The sequence below is a fragment of the Desmodus rotundus genome, chromosome 4, assembly GCF_022682495.2.
Source record: "Desmodus rotundus isolate HL8 chromosome 4, HLdesRot8A.1, whole genome shotgun sequence".
Classification (NCBI taxonomy): domain Eukaryota; kingdom Metazoa; phylum Chordata; class Mammalia; order Chiroptera; family Phyllostomidae; genus Desmodus; species Desmodus rotundus.
In genome coordinates, this window is record NC_071390.1 from 104359706 (window position 1) to 104385107 (window position 25402).

At 44.1% G+C, this 25402-nt stretch overlaps 1 protein-coding gene across 5 annotated transcripts in view; it reads right to left on the minus strand.

Moving 5' to 3' along the window:
- Nucleotides 1–25402, minus strand: part of DIP2C (disco interacting protein 2 homolog C) — a 433581-nt gene that overhangs the window by 45513 nt on the left and 362666 nt on the right. For 4 of the 5 annotated variants that reach the window (XM_053922090.1, XM_053922089.1, XM_053922088.1 and 1 more), the window contains 2 exons: nt 16494–16662; nt 14224–14394 (listed from right to left, as the gene is read on the minus strand). In XM_053922090.1, coding sequence (XP_053778065.1) covers nt 14224–14394; nt 16494–16662 — 340 coding nt within the window. Of the gene's footprint in view, nt 1–11812; nt 12079–14223; nt 14395–16493; nt 16663–25402 lie in introns of those variants that run through there. The other variant, XM_053922091.2, reaches the window with a different exon arrangement.

Below are 25402 nucleotides of genomic sequence, written 5' to 3' on the forward strand. Positions count from 1 at the left end.
AGTAATGTGGTGTCCGCAGCAGCAGTAATAGTGAGACTCACTGAGCATTTACTACATGCAGGTCCCACGGGGCTCCCACTTTCCGAGTTTAGGAGGGTGGAGGATGTGGGAGCTGAGTCAGCTGATGAGGCAGGTGAGTGCGGATTCACAGTCCCTTATTCTGGTTCTTTTGGGGAAGGTGTGAAAGCTGGTTTTGGCCCCTTGTGGTCTGTGCTCATGCCCGACTTTCTATTGGTTATTTGCCTGGGTGGTGGCTGAGGCCCCCTGTCCTAGATTGAGTCAGGTTCCTCGTCCCCCAACCCACCCCACTTCTGGACTCTGGAAAATGTGTCTTAGACTTTGTGAGGCTGAGAAAACAGACTACATCGGTGTGCTGCAAGAACCACAAGGACACATCACTTCACACCGGTCAGAATGGCCATCACACACAAGTCAACACACAAGTGCTGGCGAGCTTGTGGAGGGAAAGGAACCCTAGTACATTGTTGGTGGGAATACAGAATTTCCTCAAAAAACTAAAGATGGAATTTCCTTTTGACCCAGCAATTCCACTGCTGGGATTATATCCTAAGAACTCCGAAACACCAATCCAAAAGAACCCATGCACCCCAGTGTTCATAGCAGTGTTATTCACAATAGCCAAGTGCTGGAAACAGCCCAAGTGCCCATCAGTAAATGAGTGGATCAAGAAACTGGTACATTTACACAATGGAACACTACACAGCAGAAAGAAAGAAGGAGCTCCCACCCTTTGTGACAGCATGGATGGAACTGGAGAGCATTATGCTAAGTGAAATAAGCCAGGTGGTGAGAAACAAATACCATATGATTTCACCTTTAAGTGGAAACTAATCAACAAAACAAACAAGCAAGTAAAATATAACCAGAGACATTGAAATTAAGAACAAACTGACAGTAACCAGAGGAAAGGGAGATATCGGGGGAAAGAAGGGGAAGGGTCATCAAGGAACATGTATAAAGGACCCATGGACAAAGTCAGAGTGGTTGGTAGGATTGAGGGCGAGAGGTGGGGGTCGGTGTGGCAAGGGAGAGTGGTGGGGGAAAAATGGGGACAATTGTAGTTGAACAACAATAAAAAAATAAATTAATTTAAAAAGTGAAAATATTAAAAAAAATAAAAGAATTTTTAAAACAGGCAGTACCTGAGCCCCGGCTGGTATGGCTCAATGGATTGAATGCTGGCCTGTGAGCCAAAGGGTCACAGGTTCGATACCCAGCCAGGGCACATGCCTGGGTTGCTGGCAAGGTCCCCAGTAAGCGGTACGTGAGAGGTAACCACACATTGATGTATCTCTGCCTCTCTTTCTCCCTCCCTTCCTCTCTCTCTAAAAATAAATTTAAAAAGTCTTTTAAAAAAACAAAACCAGGCAGTACCTGAGTATTTAGGGCGGAGTCATGACCTCTCTTCCCTTAGGTTGTCATAATTAAAAATGACAACAGCCAACACAACAATGGCCATCTGGTGCAAATGAATCAAAATACCACTTATGGCTTTTTTTTGTCAGTGTGCTGCAGAATTTTAGTAATTACTTTATGTGTGCCATGAGATGAAAAAGGTTGAAAATTACTGATCTGGAGCTTTTGAACGCGCAGGACTCGTTTATATGATCTGCTGACTGAAGATGCCCACGTGACTTCTGTGTGCTCACCAGGCCATAGCGCGGCAGTCATTCATTTTCTCACCGCCTCCCATTTGCCGTTAGTTAACGTGCCGCATAGAGAAGAAACGGCATCGTGTGACAGCAGTGCCTTCTAAAATTGATCAGCATGGATGGGTGGTTTAAAAATTAATTGCAACATGCTCCACAGTGCCGTGAATGTGAACCGTTTTGGGCTTGGGTGGAGGGAGGCAGGTTCGAAGAGGTAGATCCCTCATAGAAAGTTTTCCATTTCCCTGAAACTAAAGATTTCAGATGACTACAAATGTCAAGTGCGTAGATAATAAAAAATAAGACCTCTGCATCATGAATCATGAAATTTCTCTGAATCATGAAATTTCAATTTAGAAGATAACTACCTATTGTGTTTAGCTCTTGCTAAAACAACGATAGCATTCTTTTAAAATCAATCACAGTCCTGCCCTGGCCCAGTGTGGTTCCGTGGGAACGTAGTCCCGTAAACCAAAAGGTCGCGGGTTTGATTCCCAGTCAGAGCACATGCCCAGGTTGTGGGTTTGGTCCCCAGTCCGGGCTCATATGATAGGCAACCGATGGATGTTTCTCTCTCACATCAATGTTTCTCTTCCTCTCTTCCTACCCCTCTCTCTAAAATCAATAAACATGTCCTTGGATGAGGATAAAAATAAAATAAAATCAATCACCACCCTCAAATACTTATATTCTTTCCTTTCTTCTTCCCCACCGTCTCAGACTCCTATCAAAGGAGTTGTCTCTTCTTAATTCAAATTTAGTAAAACACTGGTTTTCCCTCAGAAGTCAATACTACACTTCCTAGGAAGGAGTATTCCTGCCACTTGCAAAGATTGAGCAGCATTTTTCAGCATAGGGCCTGTGGCAGTGGGGAAGTCCTGGCAGTGATGAGAGTCTTTGGGGAAAATAAATCTGAGGTCAAAGACAATGGGCACAAGGGTGGACACAAAGTGTTAAGGGAGGAAGCTGGCCTGCTACTCAGTGAAAAGCTACCATTCCAGGCTAACACTAAAGTCATGATAGTGAACTTGAGCTACGAAGTGAAGAAGTATCAAAGGGAAATCGACAATCAGTGGGAAACACATGCACAGGAAAGTGGCAAGATGTTTCCAAGGAGACACGTATCAGCCTCCAAATATGCGAAACAATCTTCAGAGCTTCAAACAACACAGCTCTTGGAGAAAGAAAAGCTGGTCTCCGATTTCCAGCAGCAGCGGGAGGCAGTGAAGGACATTTCACTGGGAGGGGAGAAACAGTACAGAGAGCTGCAGACAATCCAGGAGGAGCTAAAGAAAGCCTGAGCTGAGACGGCTGCAAAGGCCCGGGCCCGGTACCTCCAGGAAACAGCATTACTGGAGAGGCAACCGAGTCAGCCAGGCATGAGCATGCTGGGGGAGAGAGAAGAAAAGGAGCTGAAAAGGAGGGCCAGGCCTTGGAGTTGGCAGCAGAGAGACACGCTTCTCAGCTGTGACACCTCTGTACAGAGAGCCTGACTCACACACAGAGTCCCGCCAGCAGTCCCAGCAGCAGCTGGAGCAGGAAAAGCGGTGGTCTGCAAAGAGCTCGTGTGAGGACAGGCAGGAAAGGAGTGCAGGAAGAGCTCACTGGCTGACGAGCCAGAACTCCCGCTTGAAAGACCAGAATCTAGCAGGAGCTCACAACTGAGGTGCCAGAACACCTGCACCACAGGTGGGGATCCCGGAGGAGCTCACAGCTCGATGTTCCAGGGTCTCGAATAAGTTTCCAATAGGAATTGAACCACAGCTGAACTGCTAGATATTTGTGTTACCAGCTTCCCTTAATTCAGTTTTTCTTTAATTAGGTCCTGTTAATAACGAAAATACTCCTCACATCTCCAGATCAGGTACCACCACTTGCCAAACACTCATACATGAAACCAGGGGGAGAGTTTGACCTCTGGAGCAGTGCGACTGTGAGTTTTCCCTGTTGCTAGGAATTCCTCTGCACACCTGCTAGAGGCGTGGGCTGTTTAAACACTCCTGGCATGTGGAAAGGGAATGGGTCTGGGGAGGAAATCCACCACGGATCCACTGCTTTCTGTAGCGCCCACCACAGTGACCACAGTGCAGCTGTGGTCAGAGGGGCCACCACGGGGACTAGGTTCCACTAAGGTCCTCCCACCACCGGGACTGTGGTGTAGCTGAGGTCTGGGGCGCCCACAACTGAGACCGCGGTTCTATTTCCTTCTATAACTCCCTCCACCACTACCACGGTGCAGCTGAGGTCCAGATTGCCCACCACAAGACCGCAGTTCCACTGTTTTGTGTAGCTCCCACCACTGGGAACACAGAGCAGCTGGGGTCCTGAGCCCCCAGCATCAATCTCCGGGATTCCCCAGCATCTATGTTTGGGTGTTGGTGATTTCCCATCTGGTTATGTATGCTCTTGATTCTTGCTTTCTCTTTGCTTTCGCTTAATAAAGTGCTTAGCTATTCACCTTTCACTTGGGGTTTTTATTGTCTTCAAATCCAAACCTCCAAATTAAGTGGCCGTGATCTCATATGTGCCCCTTAACGGCGTATAAATTGGTGTCATGAACAGGATTTGAGGACAATATGCCCTTTTTCCGTAAACCTGAAGTGAAATGTGTGATTTGTGAAGTGCCGGGCTGGGAGGGTTTGCCGTTCTCTCAGGTTGCACAAGAATGGGCTAAGGGAATGGGTCCCTGTGAGGACTGGGGACACCAGGTACAGACAGGGAACTGCCCAGTTAGTAGAATGCCTCCAGGCTGTGCTGATAGAGAAAGGAAAAGAAATGGCTGACGTCTGCCACAGGGGTTGGGTCATTCTAACTGCATATCAGAAGTGTCATGAAAGGGAAGAGCAGAAAAAACTTTAGCTCTTGCGAGAGCTCGCAAAATTACAGGGAAAACTTTCTATGTTACAACATCAAAATTTTATTCTGGGGTATCAAGCCAGAAATTCTCAGGCAGTGGCCACAAAGACTGCAGTACGGTGTGCTCAGTATAAACATAAGAAGTGCCGTGGGAAGGTAAACAAAAAGGAAGTGCATGCTGTGATTGCTTCTGCGCCACTTGATTGGGACCCTGATAAATGGGGTGGGGATGTCTGGGATGAGACGGATGAGGAAGACGGTGGGGTGGACTGGGGAGAACTGGAGGAGGAGGCCAGAAAGTATGAGGAGTCAAAATATCCTCCTCAGTAAGGAGCTCACCCCATTACACATAGGAAAGAGGAACAACAGGGAAATCAGGTGACCAGCAAAGTTACTGTTGAGGATTTTACTCAATAAGAGATCACTGATATTTTGGCCTAGTTTACTCAACGAGTGGGAGAGCCTTCGATTGCCTGGATGATTAGGATTGCTGATGCAGGAGCCGGAGGGATGACTGTAGATCCCACAGATTGCATTAGGTTTTTGGGTATAAGCTCTAACCCATTTGTGCAAATAGCTTTTAGAGATTATTGTCAAGAAGGGGACAGTACTATTTCTCTGTTGGACCTGACTGCTCAAGGATGGGCTAAACATCACCCCATGGATACCATATGACCAAGTGGAGACCAGCCATGGTATTCCCTTAGGGAGGGAACGCAGAAATTAAAAGAGGCGGTGATGAAACAGCCATCATGACTGGGGAGGCAGAGACACATTATCAAACTGAAGTTGCCGCTCCCCATCGTAACATACTAGTTATAACCACCCCTCCTGCATATAAGAACTTAATGATGAGTTTTCTGCTGGGGTAAACTGGCAATCCCCTCAATGCTACTTTAGATGAAATGGTCCAGTTAGGAGACATGGGGGACTGGAGTACCAGTAAAGATACTAATAACTCCAATAACAGATTGGGCCCCAAACCTGTTGATAGAATGCACCGTAAAGACATGTTCAAAGCACTCTTCAGAGCTGGGACAAAGAGGGGGAAAATAGATGGACTTCCCACCAATGATCTTTGGAAGTTATGCAAAGAAAAATGTAGAAGCACAAACCGCAAAGTAGAGGAGGATAAAAAGGAAACAGCGGGCCCTCCAGCCCCGCCGGCCACAGCTAGCCTTTACCCTGTCCTGAATCCCTGTATGCAACCACAGGGATCAGGCCAAGCCCCGGGTCAGCTGCAGAAGTGAAAGAGGCGAAGAAGGGACTACCGACATCATATCAATTTAACTATATATTGGAAAAATGGTTCTACTACTGTAGCCTGTGCCCTTATTGACACTGGGGCAGAGGCCCCTTTAATTTATGCTAAACCCCCAAAATTTAAACAAGGAACCCCGATTACAATCACAGGGTTAGGAGGTACCGAAACTGCAGCTAGACAAGTGATCCCTGATGGTACCCCAGGTAAAGCAGTTAACGTCCAACCCATAAAAGATAGCTTAAAAAAGCAGGTACAAATTTTACAGAAGATACAGTATGCCCTCAAAAAGGAGGCTTTAGAGGGGATTCAGCCAGTATTGCAGAAATTCTTAAAATTGGTACTAATCTGGCCAAGCCAGTCTCCCTGTAACATTCCCACTTTGCCAAAGAGCCTCACTCGGATGAATCTCAGTTGGTACAGGATCTTCGAGCCATAAATGACATTGTGCAGGACATTCACCCTACGGTCCCAAACCCCAGTGCTCTGTGGGCCATGGTGCCTGGAGATAGCAAGTGGTTTTCAGTCCTAGACTGGAAGGATGCCTTTTTCTGCATCCCAATAGATGAACAGGCTCAGCTACTGTCTGCCTTTGAACGGCAGGACCCACAAATGAAAGCCACGCTCCAACACTGCTGAACTGTGCGCCGCAAGGATTGAAGAACTCCCCAACTATACTCGGGGAAGTATTAGCCCAGGACCTAAGGGATTTTCAATTGAGATCAGGAGTTCTGCAATACATAGATGACGTGTTGATAACTAGCAGCACCTATAAGGTCTGTTTGCTCAACACCATCACCATCCTAGATCATTGGTAAAAACGGGTATCTCCTCATAAGGCCCAGATTCACAAACAGGAGGTGGTACAGCTAGGATTTCAACTGAAACAGCATGAGGAACTTGACGACAGACAGAAAACAAGCCACTGAGACACTAAAAATACCAGAAAATCTAAGGCATCTTTGTGAGTTCTTAGGGATTACGGGGTTCTGCCGAATTTGAATTCCAGACTTTGGACTCACAGCAAAACCACGTACAATTCCTTGAAAGGACTGGACTCTGAACCTTTCAAATGGACAAGGGATGGACAGGTAGCATTTGATACTTTGAAGGAAAAGCTGGTTTTGGCTCCCACGCTAGGACTGCCCAATTCACAAAAACCTTTCAAATTGTACGTTCACGAAAGGCAGGGGATTGGACTGGGTTTACTAACCCAGACTCTGGGAAACATTCCCAAACCCACTGCCAATCTCTCAAAGAAGCTGGATCACATGAGAAAGGGATGGCCACTATGTCTTCAAGCAGTGGCAGCTCCTTGTGACATCTTACAGGGAGCTGAGAAGTTCATTTTGAGACAACCTACTATAGTATTGGTACCACACCAGGTGTGAACTCTACTGGAATAGAAAGGAGGGCATTGGCTGACGACAGGGTACATGGAGAAATACCAGGCCATTCTGTTGGACTACCCAGATGTTACCTTGCACAATACTACAACTTTGAATCCAGCCACTCTGTTAACAGACATGAAGGAAAACGCAGCCCTCCAGCATGACTGCTTGGAAATTATTGACCAAGTTAACTCTAGCGGGCTGGATCTACTAGACCAACCATGGCGGCACCTGACTGGAAGCTGTGCACAGACAGGAGCCGCTTCATGGACAACAGCCAATGATGAGTCAGGTATGCAGCAGGCATCACAGACAAGGTAATAGAAGCCCAAGCCCTTGTGCCGCGAACCTTAGCACAGAAGGCTGAACTGATAGCCCTCAGGAGAGCATTAGTGCTGTCCCAGGGAAAGAAGGTTGTCATCTACACAGACTCCAAATATGCCCTCATGGTAGTCTATGCCCTCATGGTAGTCCATGCCCATGAAGCAATATGGAAGGAGAGGAGACTCTTAGCCTTGGGGAACAAGGATGTTAAACATGCAGAGGAGATTTTACAATTGCTAGAGGCAGTGGAGCTACTCAACCAGGTTGCCATAACACACTGCCCAGGACACCAAAGGGGCAGTTACCAAACGAGCAGGGAAACCAAACTGCTGATAAAGCAGGCAGACAAGCAGCCAGAGGGCTGCCGTGCTTAGGGGTTTTGGTCCTTTGCTTGGACTTGTCAAAGTTTTATCCTCATTACGCAGAAGGAGATAAGGAATGGGACTGTGAATGGGGGATTCACTGACATTGATTCCAATTCCATATGGAAGATCAACACCCAGGGAATGGTCTTACTTCCCAAGGCCCTAGTGTATCGCATCCTCAAACATGAAGGGACCCATTATGGCAGGGATGGTTCGATGGACCTCATTAGGCCACATTTGATGAGCCCCATTTGCCAAGGACCATTCAGAGGATTATATAAGCCTGTCAAGTATGTGCCAAAGACAATCCTAAAACAGAACACATCCCAGTGAAAAAGGGAGAACAATATAAAGGGTTGTGCTTATTTGAAGACTGGTAAGTAGATTTTCCACAAATGCCTAAAACCAAAGGGAATTTCAAATTTTTACTATTTTTTTTGTGGACACTTTTTTGGATGGGTAGAGGTGTACCCCACTAGATCTGAGAAGGTGACTGAGGTAGCGAAACTTGTACTTAAAGAAATAATTCCCAGGTTTGGACTCCCTCACAGCATTCAGAGTGACAGTGGATCATCATTCACCTCAGAGATCTTCCAGAAAGTTGGATAGGTATGGCAAATAAGATGGAAAATACATGCATATTGGAGACCTCAAATATGGGAAAGACTGAGAAAATAAATCACACAATAAAGAAGACTGTGGTCGGTCCCATTGTTAAAAAGGAAAAGTACTGAAAGTGAGTTATGGATCTTCCTAAGAAAGTCTATGAAGATTACAGAAGGTACGTAGAAAGTTGTAATGCATATATAAGCCACAAAAAAAAAAAGAAAAAAGAAAAGAAAAAAGAAAAAGAAAAAGGTTTCTGAAAGTTGTAGAGGCAATAGAAGGGTGTGGATTTTTTTTTTTTTTTTTTAAAGATGAGAAACCTCGGTGCTTGGACTGAGTTATTCTTTATTTTAGGGTTTGCTTTATGTCTTGCTTTCTGACCTTTTGGGGACTGGGGGAACTTAATTGTTTTTTTTTTTTTTACACTTGGAATACACTGTCTCTGCCCTTTAGATCCAAGAAAGATTGCCTGGTGCCAGGTAGAGGCAGATGGGGTGAGAGAGCATGCCTTTTGACATGAGACCCATTGATGAGAGGTCCTGTCTCTGCCAGGATACCAGTGGATGCACTGGTCGGTGAGAGAGTGCCTCTACCACTGGGGCTTCATGCCATTTGGGCCCTGAGAAAGGTTGCCTGTGTGGCCAGTTAGTGTGACTGGTTGGTGGGAGACAAGATACTAAGGCTAGTTTTAGTCTACTCTTATTTTCCTTTCAAACTCTGATTTTTGCTTTGGATTTTTTGTTTCTGTTTTGAAAAGAAATTTGAGATTCCTAAGGGTTAAAACTTCACATTAGGTTAGGAGGAAAGTAATGAAAGATGTAAGGCCGGAAACACTTTTGGTGGATATTGGAAAGACAAACTTTTCCTTTTTGCTTTGTAGTTTTCTCCCTACCTGGTCCCTCTAGAATTTGGCATTCTTAGTAAGTGAGAAATGATGCAAAATTTCCTTTGCATGAAAACCAATAAGACTGGTGCCAAGTTATGGTTTTAATGACCAAGACGTTGACTGGAATGCCATGCCTGAAGGAGGCATGCATGGGCTCTGGTTGTTCCCAGAAAGCCTTGAGGAACTAAGATCGACTTTGGAAGCTAACAACAAAAGTCCACTGGAGAAATGTCCTGGTACCTTGTTTGGTTGTGTGGTACACGGCAGGTTTCTGGGGAAGGAATGAAGTATGCTTTCCTGAGAGATGGCAAGGAGGAACCTTAACACACAATGGGAACCTCAAGAACTTGAAGGATACAAGTACCGCAGGCAAAGGTGAATGGCAGTTGTGGGGCGTGGCTTCTGTGAAGGGCTAAGGGTCAATCTGAAGGTTCCTTGTGGAAGGTCCAGCAAAGCAGACTTAAAAAAGTGTATGTGTTCAGTGCTGCTTTTATTGTTTTTAGGCAAACAATGAGGCAAAATTGAAAACCAGCAGTCTTTTTGAGATAATGAGGGTGATCTCAGGGAGAGAAATCAGGTTTTAAGGGAAACCAAAATGCTCAGTTGTGATCAGAAGACTCTAGTGAAGGGGCGTCAAACCAGGGGCCATATCAGCCTCGAGACTGCCTTCAAAGGGCCGAATGTAATTTCAACTCTTTAACAGTTAAGGGGAAGTTGCACTTACACTAAAAGTCCTAAAGTTATTTTGGCCCTTTGAAGGCAACCACGAAGCTGATGTGGCCCCTGGTGAAAATGAGTTTGACACACCTGCTCTAGTGCAACTAACTATCTTCAAAGTTTGTTTTCACTTGGGAATTGAACTGGTTTAACCTGGCCATATCAAATTGTCACTGATTAGTATCATTCCAGCAAAGGTCTCGCAACTGAACGTCTTCTCAAAGACAGTCTTGTGGGTTCAGAAATGGTGCAGGCCCCACTTGAGAAGCCCACCTGCATCACCACTCCTGGGACTCAATGGTTTAGCTGGACTAAATGTTTGAGTTGGTGAGGTATGGGGCAGCCTATCAGCTTTGCTTCAAAACTACTTTCTTTTCTGCCTTAATAGTTTGGACAGAAGAAAGGGTGTAGAAGTGTTAAGGGAGGAATGTCAGGATATTCCCCTAAGGCTAATTTAAGCTGAGTACAGGAGGCAGTAAGGCTTCAGACAGGTGTGACATGCCATGTACACCTTCTTCCAAGGAAGCTATTTTTTCTTAATCAGGGATACTGTAGAATTAGTCCCTACCTTTGTCATTTAGTTGTTATGGGTTTGATTATGCCTTCTGACACTTTCACCAAATTTGCCACCTCCAGAACACAACAAGGATGCCAACTTGTCCAGTAATGCCATCCTTTGGACATCGCACATGCTGCTTTTCAGGGACAACCAACTGACGTGGACTTTGCAAGATCCTTCTGCCTCACATGGAGGCGCCCCTCCATCCAGACCACCTTTGTTAGGGACTTCTGGACCAGGGGATAGGTAGGACTATACGCCTTGGTCAGCAGGAAGTAGTTACTAAAGAACAAGACCTTTGTCCATCTGCCCTTGTAAGATTACAAGTGTCCAGAGAGTTAAAGGGGGTAATTGTAACAGGGTGAACCGCCCTGCCACCAGAAACAGGTAGGGGTGGAGAAGCGCCAAAGACTGAGCATGGGTGCATCACCCCAGCAACTGGAATGACACATGTATGACACAGGAAAAAAAAGGGGGGGGGGACATGCAAGGTGGCAACAAAAACTAGGAAGGTGATTGGATGGGAGGGATATACCATCCCAAGTATTTCCACTGTCCAGGGCATTCTGGGGAAGACTTTAAAACTTTAAAAGGAGAGTGGGTAGGAATGTTGCCCTCTTAGATTCTCTCCCCTCCTTCCCAGCTGACAGGGGCTGGGGGTTCCTGGGCCCCAGGCCTTGGGGACTGAGTGGCCTGGGGGCATTTTCCAGGGCCCTCCCTGAGTGCTCCAGGGTAGGCTTAGAGTACAATGAGCTCTGGTAAGAGGGGAGGGGAGGAGATTCCGGCCAGTGGGCTTGGGGAGGCTCAGGCCAGCAGACTCAGCGAGGCTGGGGCCAGCAAGCCCTGTGTCCCTTCCAAGGCAGGAAGTCATTGTGGCTGCTGCCTGTCCATGGCACCTGCTAGTGTGGGCCAGTCGGCTATGCCCCAGTGCAGCTGGGGATGATCAGGCTCTGCACCCCTCCCTGAGCGCTTCGCGCCTGACCAGGAGCACTACAGGTGCTCGGAGCAAGCCCAGTAAAAAGGGGGCTGCAGGGTGGGGGAAGAGGAGATTTGGGCAGGCAGGTCCTGGGAAGCAACGTGGCGGGACAATAAGCCCCGTGCCCCTCCCCTGCATGCGAAGCTGTGGTGGCCAGCCACCAACAGCCTGCTCACTCCTCTGACGGTACTGGCAGCGGGCGTGGGCATCAAGAAATTGTGTTTATACGTAAATAAAAATTCCATTTCCCTTCCCAGTGGACTCTGTCTTCAGAGTTATTGCCTGTGGGCAGCAGTTGGTGGGATCCCACTAGTTTGGGTACAAAATGATGCTGTGGGCTTTCATTAGCTGGAGGTTCACGCTGTGCTTCATTCTGGGGAAAACTCCGTGCTGCCGTGGACTTACTTCACACAGGAGGCTCGACTCTAGTCAGACATACATGCCTCATTTCTCTTCATGAGTCATGTCTGCGGGAACAGGAACTGCTTTTAGTACATCCATGAAATGAATTCAGTTTAACAAGTGACTCTGTGACTATGGGAGATACTGAGTTCTCTAACGGTTTTTCACAGACCAGAGGGGATGGAAGTCTGTTATATATGTATTTATCAAATGTGCCAGAAAGTATAAAGTGGGAGGGACAAAGAGCCAGTGGAAGTCAAAGGAAGGAAACACTTCCCACGGGAGGGATCAGAAATGAGACCTGGAATAAGAAGCCAGTTTTGCCACGTGAAGACGGTGGCAGCCCATTTCAGACCCAGAACAGAGGGAGTCAGGGTGCCATAAATGAAGACTATTCTTGCAAAAAACCCCCACAAACCGCCCCCAAAACCCCAACCCCCTAATTTATCTCTGTATAACTGAATTGTCATGTATCAGATGTGTTTCATTCTCAGGCAGTACGTCATGTCAGTTGGCTCACTCAGCCTTTCCCAGGCACCAGGGAACCCTTTAGACAGGGGTACGCCCACGGACTCCACAAAACACTGTCTCTGAGACCACGGCCAGGAAACCCTGCATCGCTGGGACACAGCTCCACTCCTTGTTTGGTCCGAGATGCTTCCCTTCTAACAGGGCTGCCCTCCACTATGATGCGCGGAGCCAAACTGCAGGCCCGTTGAACAAGGATGACAAGCAAACTGACTGAGAAAAATGTGTTGTCAAAAACAGCAAAGCTGCCCACTCACTGATGTCACGTGTATCGGAAGCTGCGGTGCTCCAAAGGAAAAACTGCATCATTTCTCAATGCCTTTAAGTATTTAGGTACAGGATTTGGAATATTTTAGCTTTTTCTGCTTATTTATTTTTTGTACACCAAAGGATTAATGCTGGTTATCTCTGGGTAGATAAAATGTTGGGTGTTGGTAGGCCCTGCATAAGCAGGAGATGTGGGATCTCTGCCATCGGATCTGGGCTATGCTCACTCTGTTTGTGTGGCACCATCATCAGAGTTTTTAATTTTTGCAAAAATGAGTAGAAGCAAACATTTCACTTACCAGCCTCAAGGCTCTGCACTTGCCCAAACTGTGCACCTTGCTCACCTCAGGGCACTGGGCTAAAATTCACCTCCTAGAGAGTCCTCCTCGGCCACCCTTTCTAAAATTGCCTCCCGTGTGTCCGAGCCATTCTGTACCCTCTCACTCTGTTTATTTTTAGTAAAGATATTTTATAAACTTATTCAAAAAAATTATCTCTATATATTTATAGTCCGTCTCACTGATGACGAGATGATGTTCAATGAGGACAAGAACTCCATTGTATGCAACCGTCTTTGGGAGATTACATGGAGAGACGGGGTGGGCAGGGAGCAGAGTTTCGGGGTAACTTGGGTCACCTGGTCTTTGTTCCGGCACCTGCTATGAGTCAAGTTTTATTGCGTTAACAAACTCGAGGAGCAAACTCTGTAACTGAGCTAGTCTGGGTGAAGGTCTGCGAAGGGCCCGTGGGGAGAACAGTCCTACCCGGTTCTCCTCTCCTGTGTTTCAGGCTGCCCTGGGCTGGCACAGCAGTGGCCGTGGCCTGGGCCTCACGTTAGCAGTCCAGAAAGGGGAAGGAATAGTGAAGATACTTGGAAGTGAGCTAATAAAGAGAAAGAAAGAGAACTATATTTTTTAGCTATGGTTAAGGCAAGACTATCTTAGGAGTGTGGCCTCACACCTACGCCACAGAAATGCAGCTATAACGGTTGTTTCTAAACCGCCAACCCTGCTTCATGTTTGAAATTCATCCTACAGAAATTACTATCTGCATACACAAGACCAAGTTCTTCAAAAGACAGGATTTTTTGCCACAACGAAACACTTGTCTAGCATCTAATTTTAAAAAGCCCAACTTCAGAAGACTGGGAAAACTGCTACACATGTTCCAAAAATTAAAATGTTCCAATAGAGTCAGTGCTGCCAATGCTATTTATGAATACTGGTTACTGAGAAATGTAGACAAAAAAGGAAGGAAGGAAGATGTGTACCAATCACATGCATTTAATTAAAAGACTATCTTCCAAACGTAGCTAAGCATCAGCCAAGGAAAGTGAGTTGAACTTGAGTGTGTGCTGCACACCTGTCATTAACAGTGACTGTCACCCCAGCACTGTCGACATCAACAAAACTCACCTGCAAGCAAATGGCCAGGTTCACTCTACAGCCAAAGGAGGTGCTAACAGCCCGTGGATGGAGGCCCAGGTCTTTGAAGAGTTTTGAGAAGGACTGGGTGAGTGCTATTCGAGGCCGTTCTTCTGCCACCACCACACAGGTCCTCACACGGGACAAGTCCAGGCCTCGTGCCTAGAGACAACGACAGCAGTAAGAGATCAGCCTTCCAAGTGCTCAGTTGTGTGACCTCCTTCACCAGACCCACCCACACAGTGGAAACTCCACACGGATTTTCGTTTCCAGGGTCCAATGGCTCCACACCATTCACTGAAACAGTCTAGGAGGTCTGTGTAAAAAATATAATCAACCACACAGATAACAGATGATCAGGGGTGCTATCCCAAACATTTTAAATAACAGCAAAAAGCAACAGCAAGCATGAGGAGTAGAAAGGTTGAGGAGAAGCTAGGGCCTGGACAAAATAAAGTTCAGGGATGGGGGAAGAAAGGAAGCATCTGTAAAGACTCCTACGGACATGGATGCACCGGAACTGGAGAGAAATAGGAAAACCTATTTTTACTGTAGGAATGGAAAACTAAAATGTTTGGACCACTTTTAAAGGTTTTATGTTCCATGAGACTTCACAGGTCAGAGATAAATGCTCATGATCAAGGGCATCTCTGTCGCTAAGGTCCACACACCTCCGTCTGTACCAAATTCAGTCATCGGAGCAAAACCACAAAACTCAGAGGAGGAGCAAGCAAGTGAGTTGGCACACTCTCCGCAGTAAGAGCTGGGACCTGATAAGAGGCTGGGGCTGCGTCTGAATGTGAGTTGAACTTGAGTGGTGGTGTGTCAAGGAGGACAATCGCCACACGCAAACCCCTTTGGTCCCTTAAGCACCAGCAAGGTGGCCTTGGCACAGGGAGAGCTGACAAGGCTCCTGAACTGAGGAGGGCAGCGCACAAGATAATGTTGACACTGAAATTGAACATGGTTTCAATAAACATGGTTTCTATAAACATGGTTTATGTACATAGAGCCACACGGGGAACATTACACCCCGGGCAAAAGAAATGATATGTTTTGGGAGACAGTGCAGCCCCAGGTTTGAGATGGCGGACGTGGAGTCAAAGATTCAAAATTTAGCCCCCAAATTCATTAAATGTAAGAACTTGACAAGGGTGCTGAATTTGTCTGTAACTTACATTTCTTCATTTTTAAAATGAAGACAAATCACCTTAAAATGAAGACAGTAATTGTTTCTATTTTAGAGAGCTGTTATGAAGGTGAAATGAATCAAAATGTAAAGTGCTTAGAAGTCACTCAATTATGATATGATTTCACTTTGGTTATTTATGCTCCTACAGGGAAATTTGATGAAATGTACTCATTCATGTCATAATGTAATATAGGTGAACGAGTAATAATTATGTTTTATAAATTTCTTTTCCTGCATAAATATATAACTTCAAGTGATTATACAGTTATTTATGCAACTTAATTTCAAATATATCTTGCATTTTATTTTCCTGCTCAATTCTAATCCATTAAGTTTATAAAAAACGTTCAGGGGAGACAAGTGCTTTACTGTGTGTATGTGCACACGCACACACACATGCATGCACACACATGTGCGTGCACACACACGTGGGTGCACACACACACACAAGGGCCGTCTGGATATGTACATGGCAACCCACACATCTCGGCACAGAAACAGTAAACAGTCAGAAATTAAAACAGGTGATATGATTATTTCCCCCTTGTTCATTGGTAAAGACTGCTTACTGTACCATGAAAATATGTCTATCAATTGTCCTTGGTTTACATGAAAGGAAATGCTATTATTGTCACAGACACCACTGTTCATTTAACTGTAAAAATGAATTTTGGTTCGGCATGCTCGTGACCTACAAATCAGGGTCTTCAAGGTAAACCCAAATAGGGGCTAAATACAAACCTGTGGCTGGAATACTAGTGTCAGAATAACATGAACTGTGCTGAAGAACTGATTTCACCAACTAGTAAAAAAGCCATTTAGGGCCCTTCAAGTAGACCTAATGGAATTCAAGACATCAATAACATCATTCCTACTCTCTGGCTGGGGCAGTGACAAAATATTCATGGTATGAAATGAGCTTTTCACATGAAAACAGCTTTGTAACTCCCGACATTTGTGAAGGGTTATTATTTTAACTTCACCAAACCCTTTTCATGCCCTTGGGCACTGCTTTCCCCAGGCACTGGGTGTATTCTGCAGGCACTGTGAGGGGGGCCGGGCTGCTTACCTTGAGGGACTCTGTCTGCGAGCCCAGCCCCTTGGTACAAAGTTCCATCACCGAATAGGAGCAAAACGTATCCCGGACTTTGTACTGACTGACGGCCAGAAGCCACAAGGCAGGGTTGGTTTCCAGCTCAGAAGGCGGAATGAGAATGGACTGGTGCCCAGAGTACACGCTGCAGAGAGAAATGGAGAGGTCAGCGAGGACGCAGAAAAGCATCCAACCTGTGTCTGAGAGATGCCTGTGGTCCACGTGCAAGAGAGGGGCAGTCACAGCAAAAAATGGAAGTGTGTTCATGAAAACGTTGTGAAAAGCAGGGCAGAGCCATAGAAATTATGATCTAGAGTTACCACCAAGTTGAGCACTCACTTGAAACATCTCAGCTGTGATGCCGTGAGGTTTCTCTCAAAGCCGTCACAAAACAAGAACAATAACCACCACCACCACCTGGGTTCTCTTTCCCAGCAGGAAACACAGAACTGAGTTTTGGTAAAACATGTGCTAGAGTGGGATTTAGCAAACCACAGATGTGCCTGTTTTTGTAAATGAAGTTCATTGTGACTCGGCCACTCACTGGTTGAAACCCAGTCCACAGTGGCTTCGCACCAATAGGCAGGGCCGAGTGGGTGCAACAGAGACCACAGAGAAATGAGGGAAACGCTAGGTTATGTGTTTTGATCGATCATCAATTGGTGGGCAAGTGTGGCTTTAAAATAATGAAGTATTTGTCAAAACTATATTTTTAATGGTTGTTGAAGATAAATCAACATTAATAGATGTCATGCATTATAATAAAACATCCTAGGTAAATAATCTAACATTTAAGAAAAAGGGATTTTCTAGGTTCGAACAATCTGGTGGGTGAAAAGCGCAGTGAGCCTCAACTGCTATGCCATGATACTGAAACCAGTTCTTCTGGAATGAAGCCAGTTGCACATTAAAACTTTCAAAATTGTTTACAATAGACTCCAACTGGTTCAAAAGTGTAAGGAAATTAAGTTGGCTCGAAAAATCTACTTTAAACAGTGCCCTCAGCAGAAAAACTATTCTTCAGGGCACGTGGAGGAGAGTTCTCTTTTCTTTCTCTACTCCTCTATTCCAGTTTCATTTATTTTTGCCAAAAGGAAAGACGGCAATCTTTGACCTTTTCTGTGATCTTTTCAAATGGTTTAATTATCTGAGATTTGTCTGGGAAATTAATTTAGGTCATTCAAAATAATTTTATATTAAAGGTATTGAAGAGGTCAAGTAATATTACAACAAACATTTCTATATCACAAAATCCTGATACAAGCCAACAGGTTTTATTTTTTACTTTTGAGGCATACCGTATTATTCTTAAAATAACCTTCCAAGAATTTTACATGTGGCATCTGAAAACAAAACCAAACAACTCCTTAGCTCCAGCAACATATGCAGGGGCCAAAAGATGCTGCCCCCTCACATTCACAGAGGTCCCGGGCCATCTTTGGAGACCTATGGTCTTTTTTCCAGGGGCTGGAAGAGGTAAGAGACACAATACTCTCCTCTCTCCTGCTACGACCCCGTTCCCCAAGGCGGGCAGCCTCTGAGAATGCTGACAGCAAGCAGAAGGGAATTCCTATGACTGACTCTGTTGGAAGCTGTTATTTTCTTTTGCTACGGTGGGCGGGCTGTCTTTCAGTCCTACTCTGCCACTTGCCACACCGTGACGCAGAATCAGCCCGCACACTACGTCTGGTGTGACTGAATTAGAGCCATTCTTAGCAGCTAACGTGTCATCTCCAATTAGAAGCCTCAAGGCAGCATGAAGCAGGACTAATATGGAAATGCTAGGTTGTTATATTAAGAGGAATACCATCATAAAGTTTTATTTCTGGTAAATGTCCAGAAATAAAAATAACGGAAAATTTATCTCTGCTGAGTGGATATTAAAAGAACAATCTCAGGCCCAAAGTGGGCCGTGTACTCGGTCAAAGATCTAATGGGCAGCCTACGACCTAACATGCCTGCACATCGGATAGGTCATAATTATCCCTAGGAAGCGCGAGTCTTACCTCTGTGAAAAGGGATAGGGCAGGTTTTTGTTAACACCAAATGTCCTTCAACCCATTTGTGAAGCAGGGGTAACACCACCAGCTGAGATTACCCTGTATGATTTTTATGGTGGCTAAGATCTCCACAGCTGCTCCTTCACACCAAGGACTTTTATGTTTCAGTGCTGGTACCAAACGTGTTTGATGGCCCTTGAGCCTCATGTCTTAGGGAATGGAGATGTAGGAGAAATCTTATGGTGATATTCCTCTTTATATAACAATCCAGCATTTCCATATTGTCCCTGACATCTTACTTCATAAATGCTATAGCATGAAAGGAGATCCAAAATGAAGAAAATTAAATACAAATCAGCTATTACCTTCCCCAAGAATACATATCAGGAGGAATGATTTGATCAGAAGCATTAGCAAATGAAATGGTGCTTAGCACACTGCAGAGTTCAGGGCTAGGGAATTTTAGGCATAGCTGGGAAAATCGATAGGACAGAAGTCAACATTAAAAAAAAAATCAATAGATCTTAATAACACAGGACAAGCAGAAAACCTGATTCGTAAGTTCTCTACTTGCTCTTTCCTTGCTCAGCCCAACAAGTGTTGATTGTTTCGGGCACTAACCAACACTGATTTGTTGGCACCGGCTACGAATACCTCCGTGGACAAAACAAACCTACTGAAGAGCAGGTTGCTGATAATGAACTATGATTATTTTTTGAGAATTTCTGGAACCTGGACTATTTTAGTGTAGATTTCAACTTCAAAAAGAACAGAATGATTAAGAAGACATTTGGGAATACTTCTCCCTGTCTGTGGCCTGCATTTTCATTCTCTTGACAGTGTTTTTTTGCAGAGCAGAAACTATTAATTTTAATTAAACCCAGCCTATCCATTTTCTCTTTCATGGATTGTATCTTTGGTGTCATATCTAAAAAGTCATCACCAAATTCCAGGTCATCTAGGTTTTCTCCTGTGTTATTTTTTAGTTTTATAGTTTTACCTTTCACATTTAGGCCTCTGATCCATGTTGAGCTAATTTTGGTGAAGGCTGTGAGTTCTAGGTCTGGATTTTTTTTTCTTTTCTTTTTTTTTTTTTTTTTTGCATGTGAATGTCCAGTTGCTCCAGCATCATCTGATGGAGAGACACTCCTTGTTCTACGGTATTGCCTTGCTCCTGTGTTAAAGACTGGTTGACGATATTTAGGTGGGTGTATTTCTGGGGTCTCTACAATACCAAGAGTGGACCCTAATACAAATTTGGAGCTCTGGGTGGTGATGACGTGTCAACATGGGTTCCTAGACCACAGCACATGCACCATCTGGTGGGAGATGTTGATAACGGAGGAGGCTGTGTGACGTGGGCCCAGGGGATGCAGAAAATGTCTTTGTATCTTACACCCAATTTTGCTGTGAACCTACCTAAAACTGCTCTGAAAAATAAAGTCTATTTACGAAAAAGAAAACATGACTGACCAGGAGAGAACAAAAGATATGTTGGTAACTAATATAAATTTGCACATTTGTATTTGAGTAATTTCAGACTATTAACCTGACAAAATACACAAACCATTGAAAACTACCACAACTTGGCAGCTGTGAGCAAGGCAGCCAGCCTCTTGGCTCACTTGGACACACACCACCCTGTGTCACCCGGGTGAGCCTCCTTCACTGACAGGCTAGCATCTGTAATGTGCTTGTCAGTCAACCCAATACTGGGCTGCATAGCATGAAATCTACCCATTTTAAGCCTAGAGCTAAATAAACTTTAGTAAATTGCAGAGTTGTAAATTGTCACCACAATGCAGTTCTAGAACATTCCATCACCCTAAGGGTAGGCTTGTGTCCATTTGTAGTCAATCCTGTTGCCAATGCTTGCCACAGTCAATCATCACTCTCCTTTCTGTGTCCAGGTTTGCTTTCTCTGAACATTTCATACTAATGGCATCGTGATGCAGTTATATGATATGTGGGCTTTGGGATCTGGCTTCTTTCACTCAGCACAGTGTTTGTGAAGTTTACCCATGTGGCAGCTGTATTCCATTGTATGGATTGTGACACATACTGTTTATACACTCACCAGTCAGTGGACATTTGGGTTATTTCCTTTTTTTTCTTTAAACAAAGGCTGCTGAGAACGCTTCAAGCATCAAGTCTTTGTGTGGACATGTCCTTTCTCTTTGGTAAATGCCTAGGACTGGAATTGCTGGGTCATATGGTACATTTATGTTTAATTTTTAAGAACATGCGAACCGTGGTTTCATCACTTTACATTCCTATCAATGATGTACGAGGATCCTGTTTCTGTGTATCCTTGGTTACCTTTGCTTAACAGCATATTATAGTTTTGAAATCAAGAAATACAAGTCTCTCACTTCATTTTCTGTCTTTTAGGTTATAGCTGTTCAAATGGTATGATGTGGTAGTTCATTGGTTTTAATTTGCACTTCCGTAATGAATGTTAAACATATTATCATGTGCTTACTGGTCATATATGTATTTTGGTGAAATGTCTGTTCGAATCTATTGCCCACTTTTAAATTATTCCACTTGTCTATGAGTTTTAGAGTTTGTTTTATATCTGGTTAGAAAGACTTTATCAGATAGATGATTTGCAAATATTTTTTCCTGGTCTGTGGTTTGTCTTTCACTTTCTTAATGGTGTCTTTTAATGTGCAAAAGTTTTCAAATTTTGTTGGAGTCTAATTTATCAGTACTTCCTTTATGTATTGTACCTTTGGTGTCATACCTAAGAACTCTTTGCCTAACCTAATATATTTACTTCTATGCTTGTATAATAAACATTTTATAGGTTTTGCTCCAACATTAGGTATATGATCCACTTTGAGTAAATTAATGTATATGATGTTAGGTAGAAGTTTAATCTTTTTTACAGGTGGATGTTCATTTTGCCTGGCACCATTCGTTGAAAAGACTTTCCTTTCCCCATTGAGTTGCCTTGGTTCCTTCGTTGAAAAATCAAATGACCACACATATAAGGGTTCATTTTCTGGACTTTCAATTCTGTTTAATTGATTATTTTATGTATCTATCTCTATATCTACATTATATCTTTATGCTAGTGCCCCATTATCTTGGTTACAGTAGTAAGTGTTGAAATTGGGAAGTCTGAGTTTTCCAACTTAGTTATTCTACTCCAAAATTGTTTTGGATATTGTGGGTCCTTTATTTATATTTTAGAATCATGTTGGTAATTTTACCAACTGAAAAAAAAAAAGAGCGCCAGCCTGAGAACCAAAAGGTCACCGGTTCAATTCCCAGTCTAGGGCACATGCCTGGGTTGTGGGCCAGTTGGGGGTGTATGAGAGGCAACCGAATCTCTCTCACATTGACGTTTCTCTCCTTATCTCCCTCCCTCTTTTCCCCTTTCTCTAAAAGTAAATAAATAAATAAAAAAAACCAAACAGCCCCAAACAACCAAAACCTGCTGAGATTTTTGACAGGGGTTACACTGAATCTTTAGACCAATTTGGGGAGAATTTCCATTTTAACAACATTGAACTTCTTATCAGGGAATATCAATTCTCTGACATGCTTTTAAAGACATGTATGATCTTACCAAATATTTTCAAACAATTCTATAACCTCCTACTTCATGACTGAAGGAAACTTTAAGATACAAAAAACTCTGTATCAAATTAAAAAAAGAACTCTGAAACAATCACAAAGTTAAAGGAAAGTTCCAAGAAAAGTCGTATAACTTTTTCACCCTCAAATCATTTGAGGGTGAGTCACTGACTTTATGTCCCAAGAACCTCAAATACTTTAGGCCCTAAAGTTTGGGGGTATTTCCAACAAACAAGTATATTTTCCTCCACAAGCCAATTAAGGCATCAAAATCAGGAAACTAAGTGATACGTTTCTTCCATCTAACCCTATCAAGTTCCATTAGACCCTACTCAAGTTCTGCCAGTTGTCCCAATGATATCCGACAGCAAAGGGTCCAGAGTCTCACCCTGCATTTAAGCTGTCAACTCTGTCCAGGCGGAGCCTTCAGAGCTTCCAGACCCTGTGACAATGGCATTGATGAAGATGAAAGGCCACTGTGCTGTTGTGTGCTCCTCAGTTTGAGTGTCTGATGTCCCCATGATTAGACTCAGGTGAAGCAGCTTTGACACAGTTTCCCTCACTGCAACCCTCCCAGAGACACTCAAGGGCCCCTTGTCTCACTGTTGACGAGGTTCACTTTGGTCTCTTGGTTCAGGCTTCTCCACTGTGAAGGTTCTCTCCTCTCCTTTATAATTAACAACTGTCTGGTGGATGGCTACCATGTAAGTGCTTGTTACTCACTGGGCTTTCAATTTGTCATCTACTTACATATGAATGGTCAGATAATTTCCCATTTCATTCAAAGTGTTATAATCTATTACAATCTTTATTTGGATGCTCTGATTGCCCCAGTTTGGCCAGTGGGAATCCCTGTAAGCTGGCCCTGTAAAGGGACATTGGTCCTTTTGGCATGCCCTTTCTCATTCTGTGAGCACTTCCTTGTTTTTTTCACACAGACATTCAGGGTCACCTCCTACATTTCCTGTCCCAGCCTGAAATCAGCCACTTCTCAAAGGAGCCCCGGCGCATTTGAGAGGAAAGTGGTAATTAACAACATTTATGGATGCTGGGCATTCTCACTGTTAGTGGGTGGCTACTCTCAGGTCCAGTTTTTAAAGCAGGTCTATTGGGGTCTGTTTCTACAAAGGATTTCAGAATGAAGAGGTTCACAGCTATTAGGCATTTATTTTTAATGTTTCAGGGTCAATCAAGAACACTGATTTTGAGACTTCTGAAATAATTTTCAGGAAAGACAGTCATTAAATAAAAGTTTGTTGCAACCCTCTCTGCACGATTCCTTTAAAGACCTCCCTGGCCCTCCCCTGATATTGGTGATGCACATCAAAAACTTACGTTCCCTTCAAAAGCACCTTCTCTGTTGCCTGAATGGGGCTTAGGCTTGATGACCCTGCAAAACCAGGAAGCACTCTACTCAGGCGCTTCAGCTTAACCTTTGCCAAGTGACAGACAGACAGCTGCCCTGAATGGTCAGTAGTTTGGAACAGGCTTCCTACGCAGTTGGCCAAATATGTCTAAGGTCACTTTGGCCCTACTGTTGGGATGGTATATTCTGAACTATTTCCCAAGAAAAAGTTACCCACAATGCTGTTCCATTTTAGATGGAGGCACAAATCATTAAAATATACTCTAGGTTCAATTCTATGTTCTCTCTCAAAAAGTTTTATTGTACTAATTAGAATGTTAGTGTTTTTCAAAAATACAGGAATTGTATTTTAATCCAATCTAATACTATTAAATATCATGAAGGCATTAAGATAATTGTTTTAGAAGAATGTTTAAAAACGTGAGAAAAACGTCTACTATAGACTATGAAGAAAAAACGGAAATTATGACCAATTTCATACTGTAACATCTCAGTTTTATAAATATATTGATGTACATTTACAAAATTGTATACGTAACTTAAAGGTTTATGGGTGAAATCATGTGCTGTTGGGGTGTTTGCTTTAAAATGTCCCATATAAAAAGGGACTGGAAAAATGGGAAGGTGGATGAAACGAGATCGGCGACATGCTGATCCATGTGAAGCTGGGTGGTGGGCGCCGGGGTTTGCTAGAGCATCTTCGTGCACACTTACACACCCGGTCTATCCAGAAGGCATCCAGCCATGTAATATGAAGAGTAGAGACATTTATTGAAGAAGACAGATCTGAGACACATTGTACATAAGACAAGGACACCTCGGTCCCCTTTGAAGGACGCACCTTGGGACCTCACACAGTTCTCTCAATTGCCATCAGCTGCCCTGTCGTATTTTCCTGAGTCTCACTGACGGTCTGAAATCTCTTCCCTTTCAAAGGTGATTTTAGTTTTTGGAAAAGCCAGAAGTCACGGGGTGCGAAATATGGGCTGTAGAGGGACTGAGTCACCTGGGTGATTTGATGTTTTGCCAAAAACTCTGCATGAGACGTGATGCCTGAGTGGGCGTGTGGTTGTGATGAAGCTTCCTATCACCAGTTGCCCAAAGATGTGGTCTTCTGAATCATTTGAATAGTTTCCCCAGAGGAATGTTCAAGCTTAACACAAAATTTGATGCAGATTTGATGCTGTACTTGCTCAGTCACTTTGAATGTGACAACCACACAGTACACATGCTCACTCAACGGGGTCTACCACCCCCACTGACTAGTACAGTGAAGTCATCATTGTTTATGCATACGAATTCCAGTCCACTCCTTGGCTGCGAGTTACATCGGTGTAATGCAAAGCATTCTTGTTATAATAGCAATCGCTGGACTTTTTCTGGACAGACCTTGGTATGTTAATAATAATAAATACTACACTGCATTAGAAATTAAACTCTGAAAGGCTACATGCCGAATGCTAATAGTGAACATTTCCTTGTATCACTAGGTGATATAATTATTGGTGGTTTCATTTTCTTTATATTTTGTATTTCCTGAAGTTTCTACAATAAACATATATGTACAACCTGAAAAAATAACAATCTCCATGGTCACCCTCTCTATAAATACCTGTTACAAGCTGGGCTTGGAGGACGGATGGCTAAGGAGCACTGGACCCCGGGGGGGAGGCCAGCTGCCTCCCTCCCTCAGCTGCAGCTCCTCCCCGCCTGCATCAGGGAGAAGCGGAAGGAGGAGAGCACCTGCAACGCCTGCTGATGTAATGCGAATTCCAGGCCAGGGACAACTGCTAGGATTACAGAGCAAAAGAGCCCAGCCACCATCTCTGTTTTTTCAGCAAACTTCATGGAGACTAATTTTTTCAGACACCCCAGAATGTGGAAGCCACTCCACCCTGAGAGCCTGGCTGAACAGGAATCAATCACAAGAAATC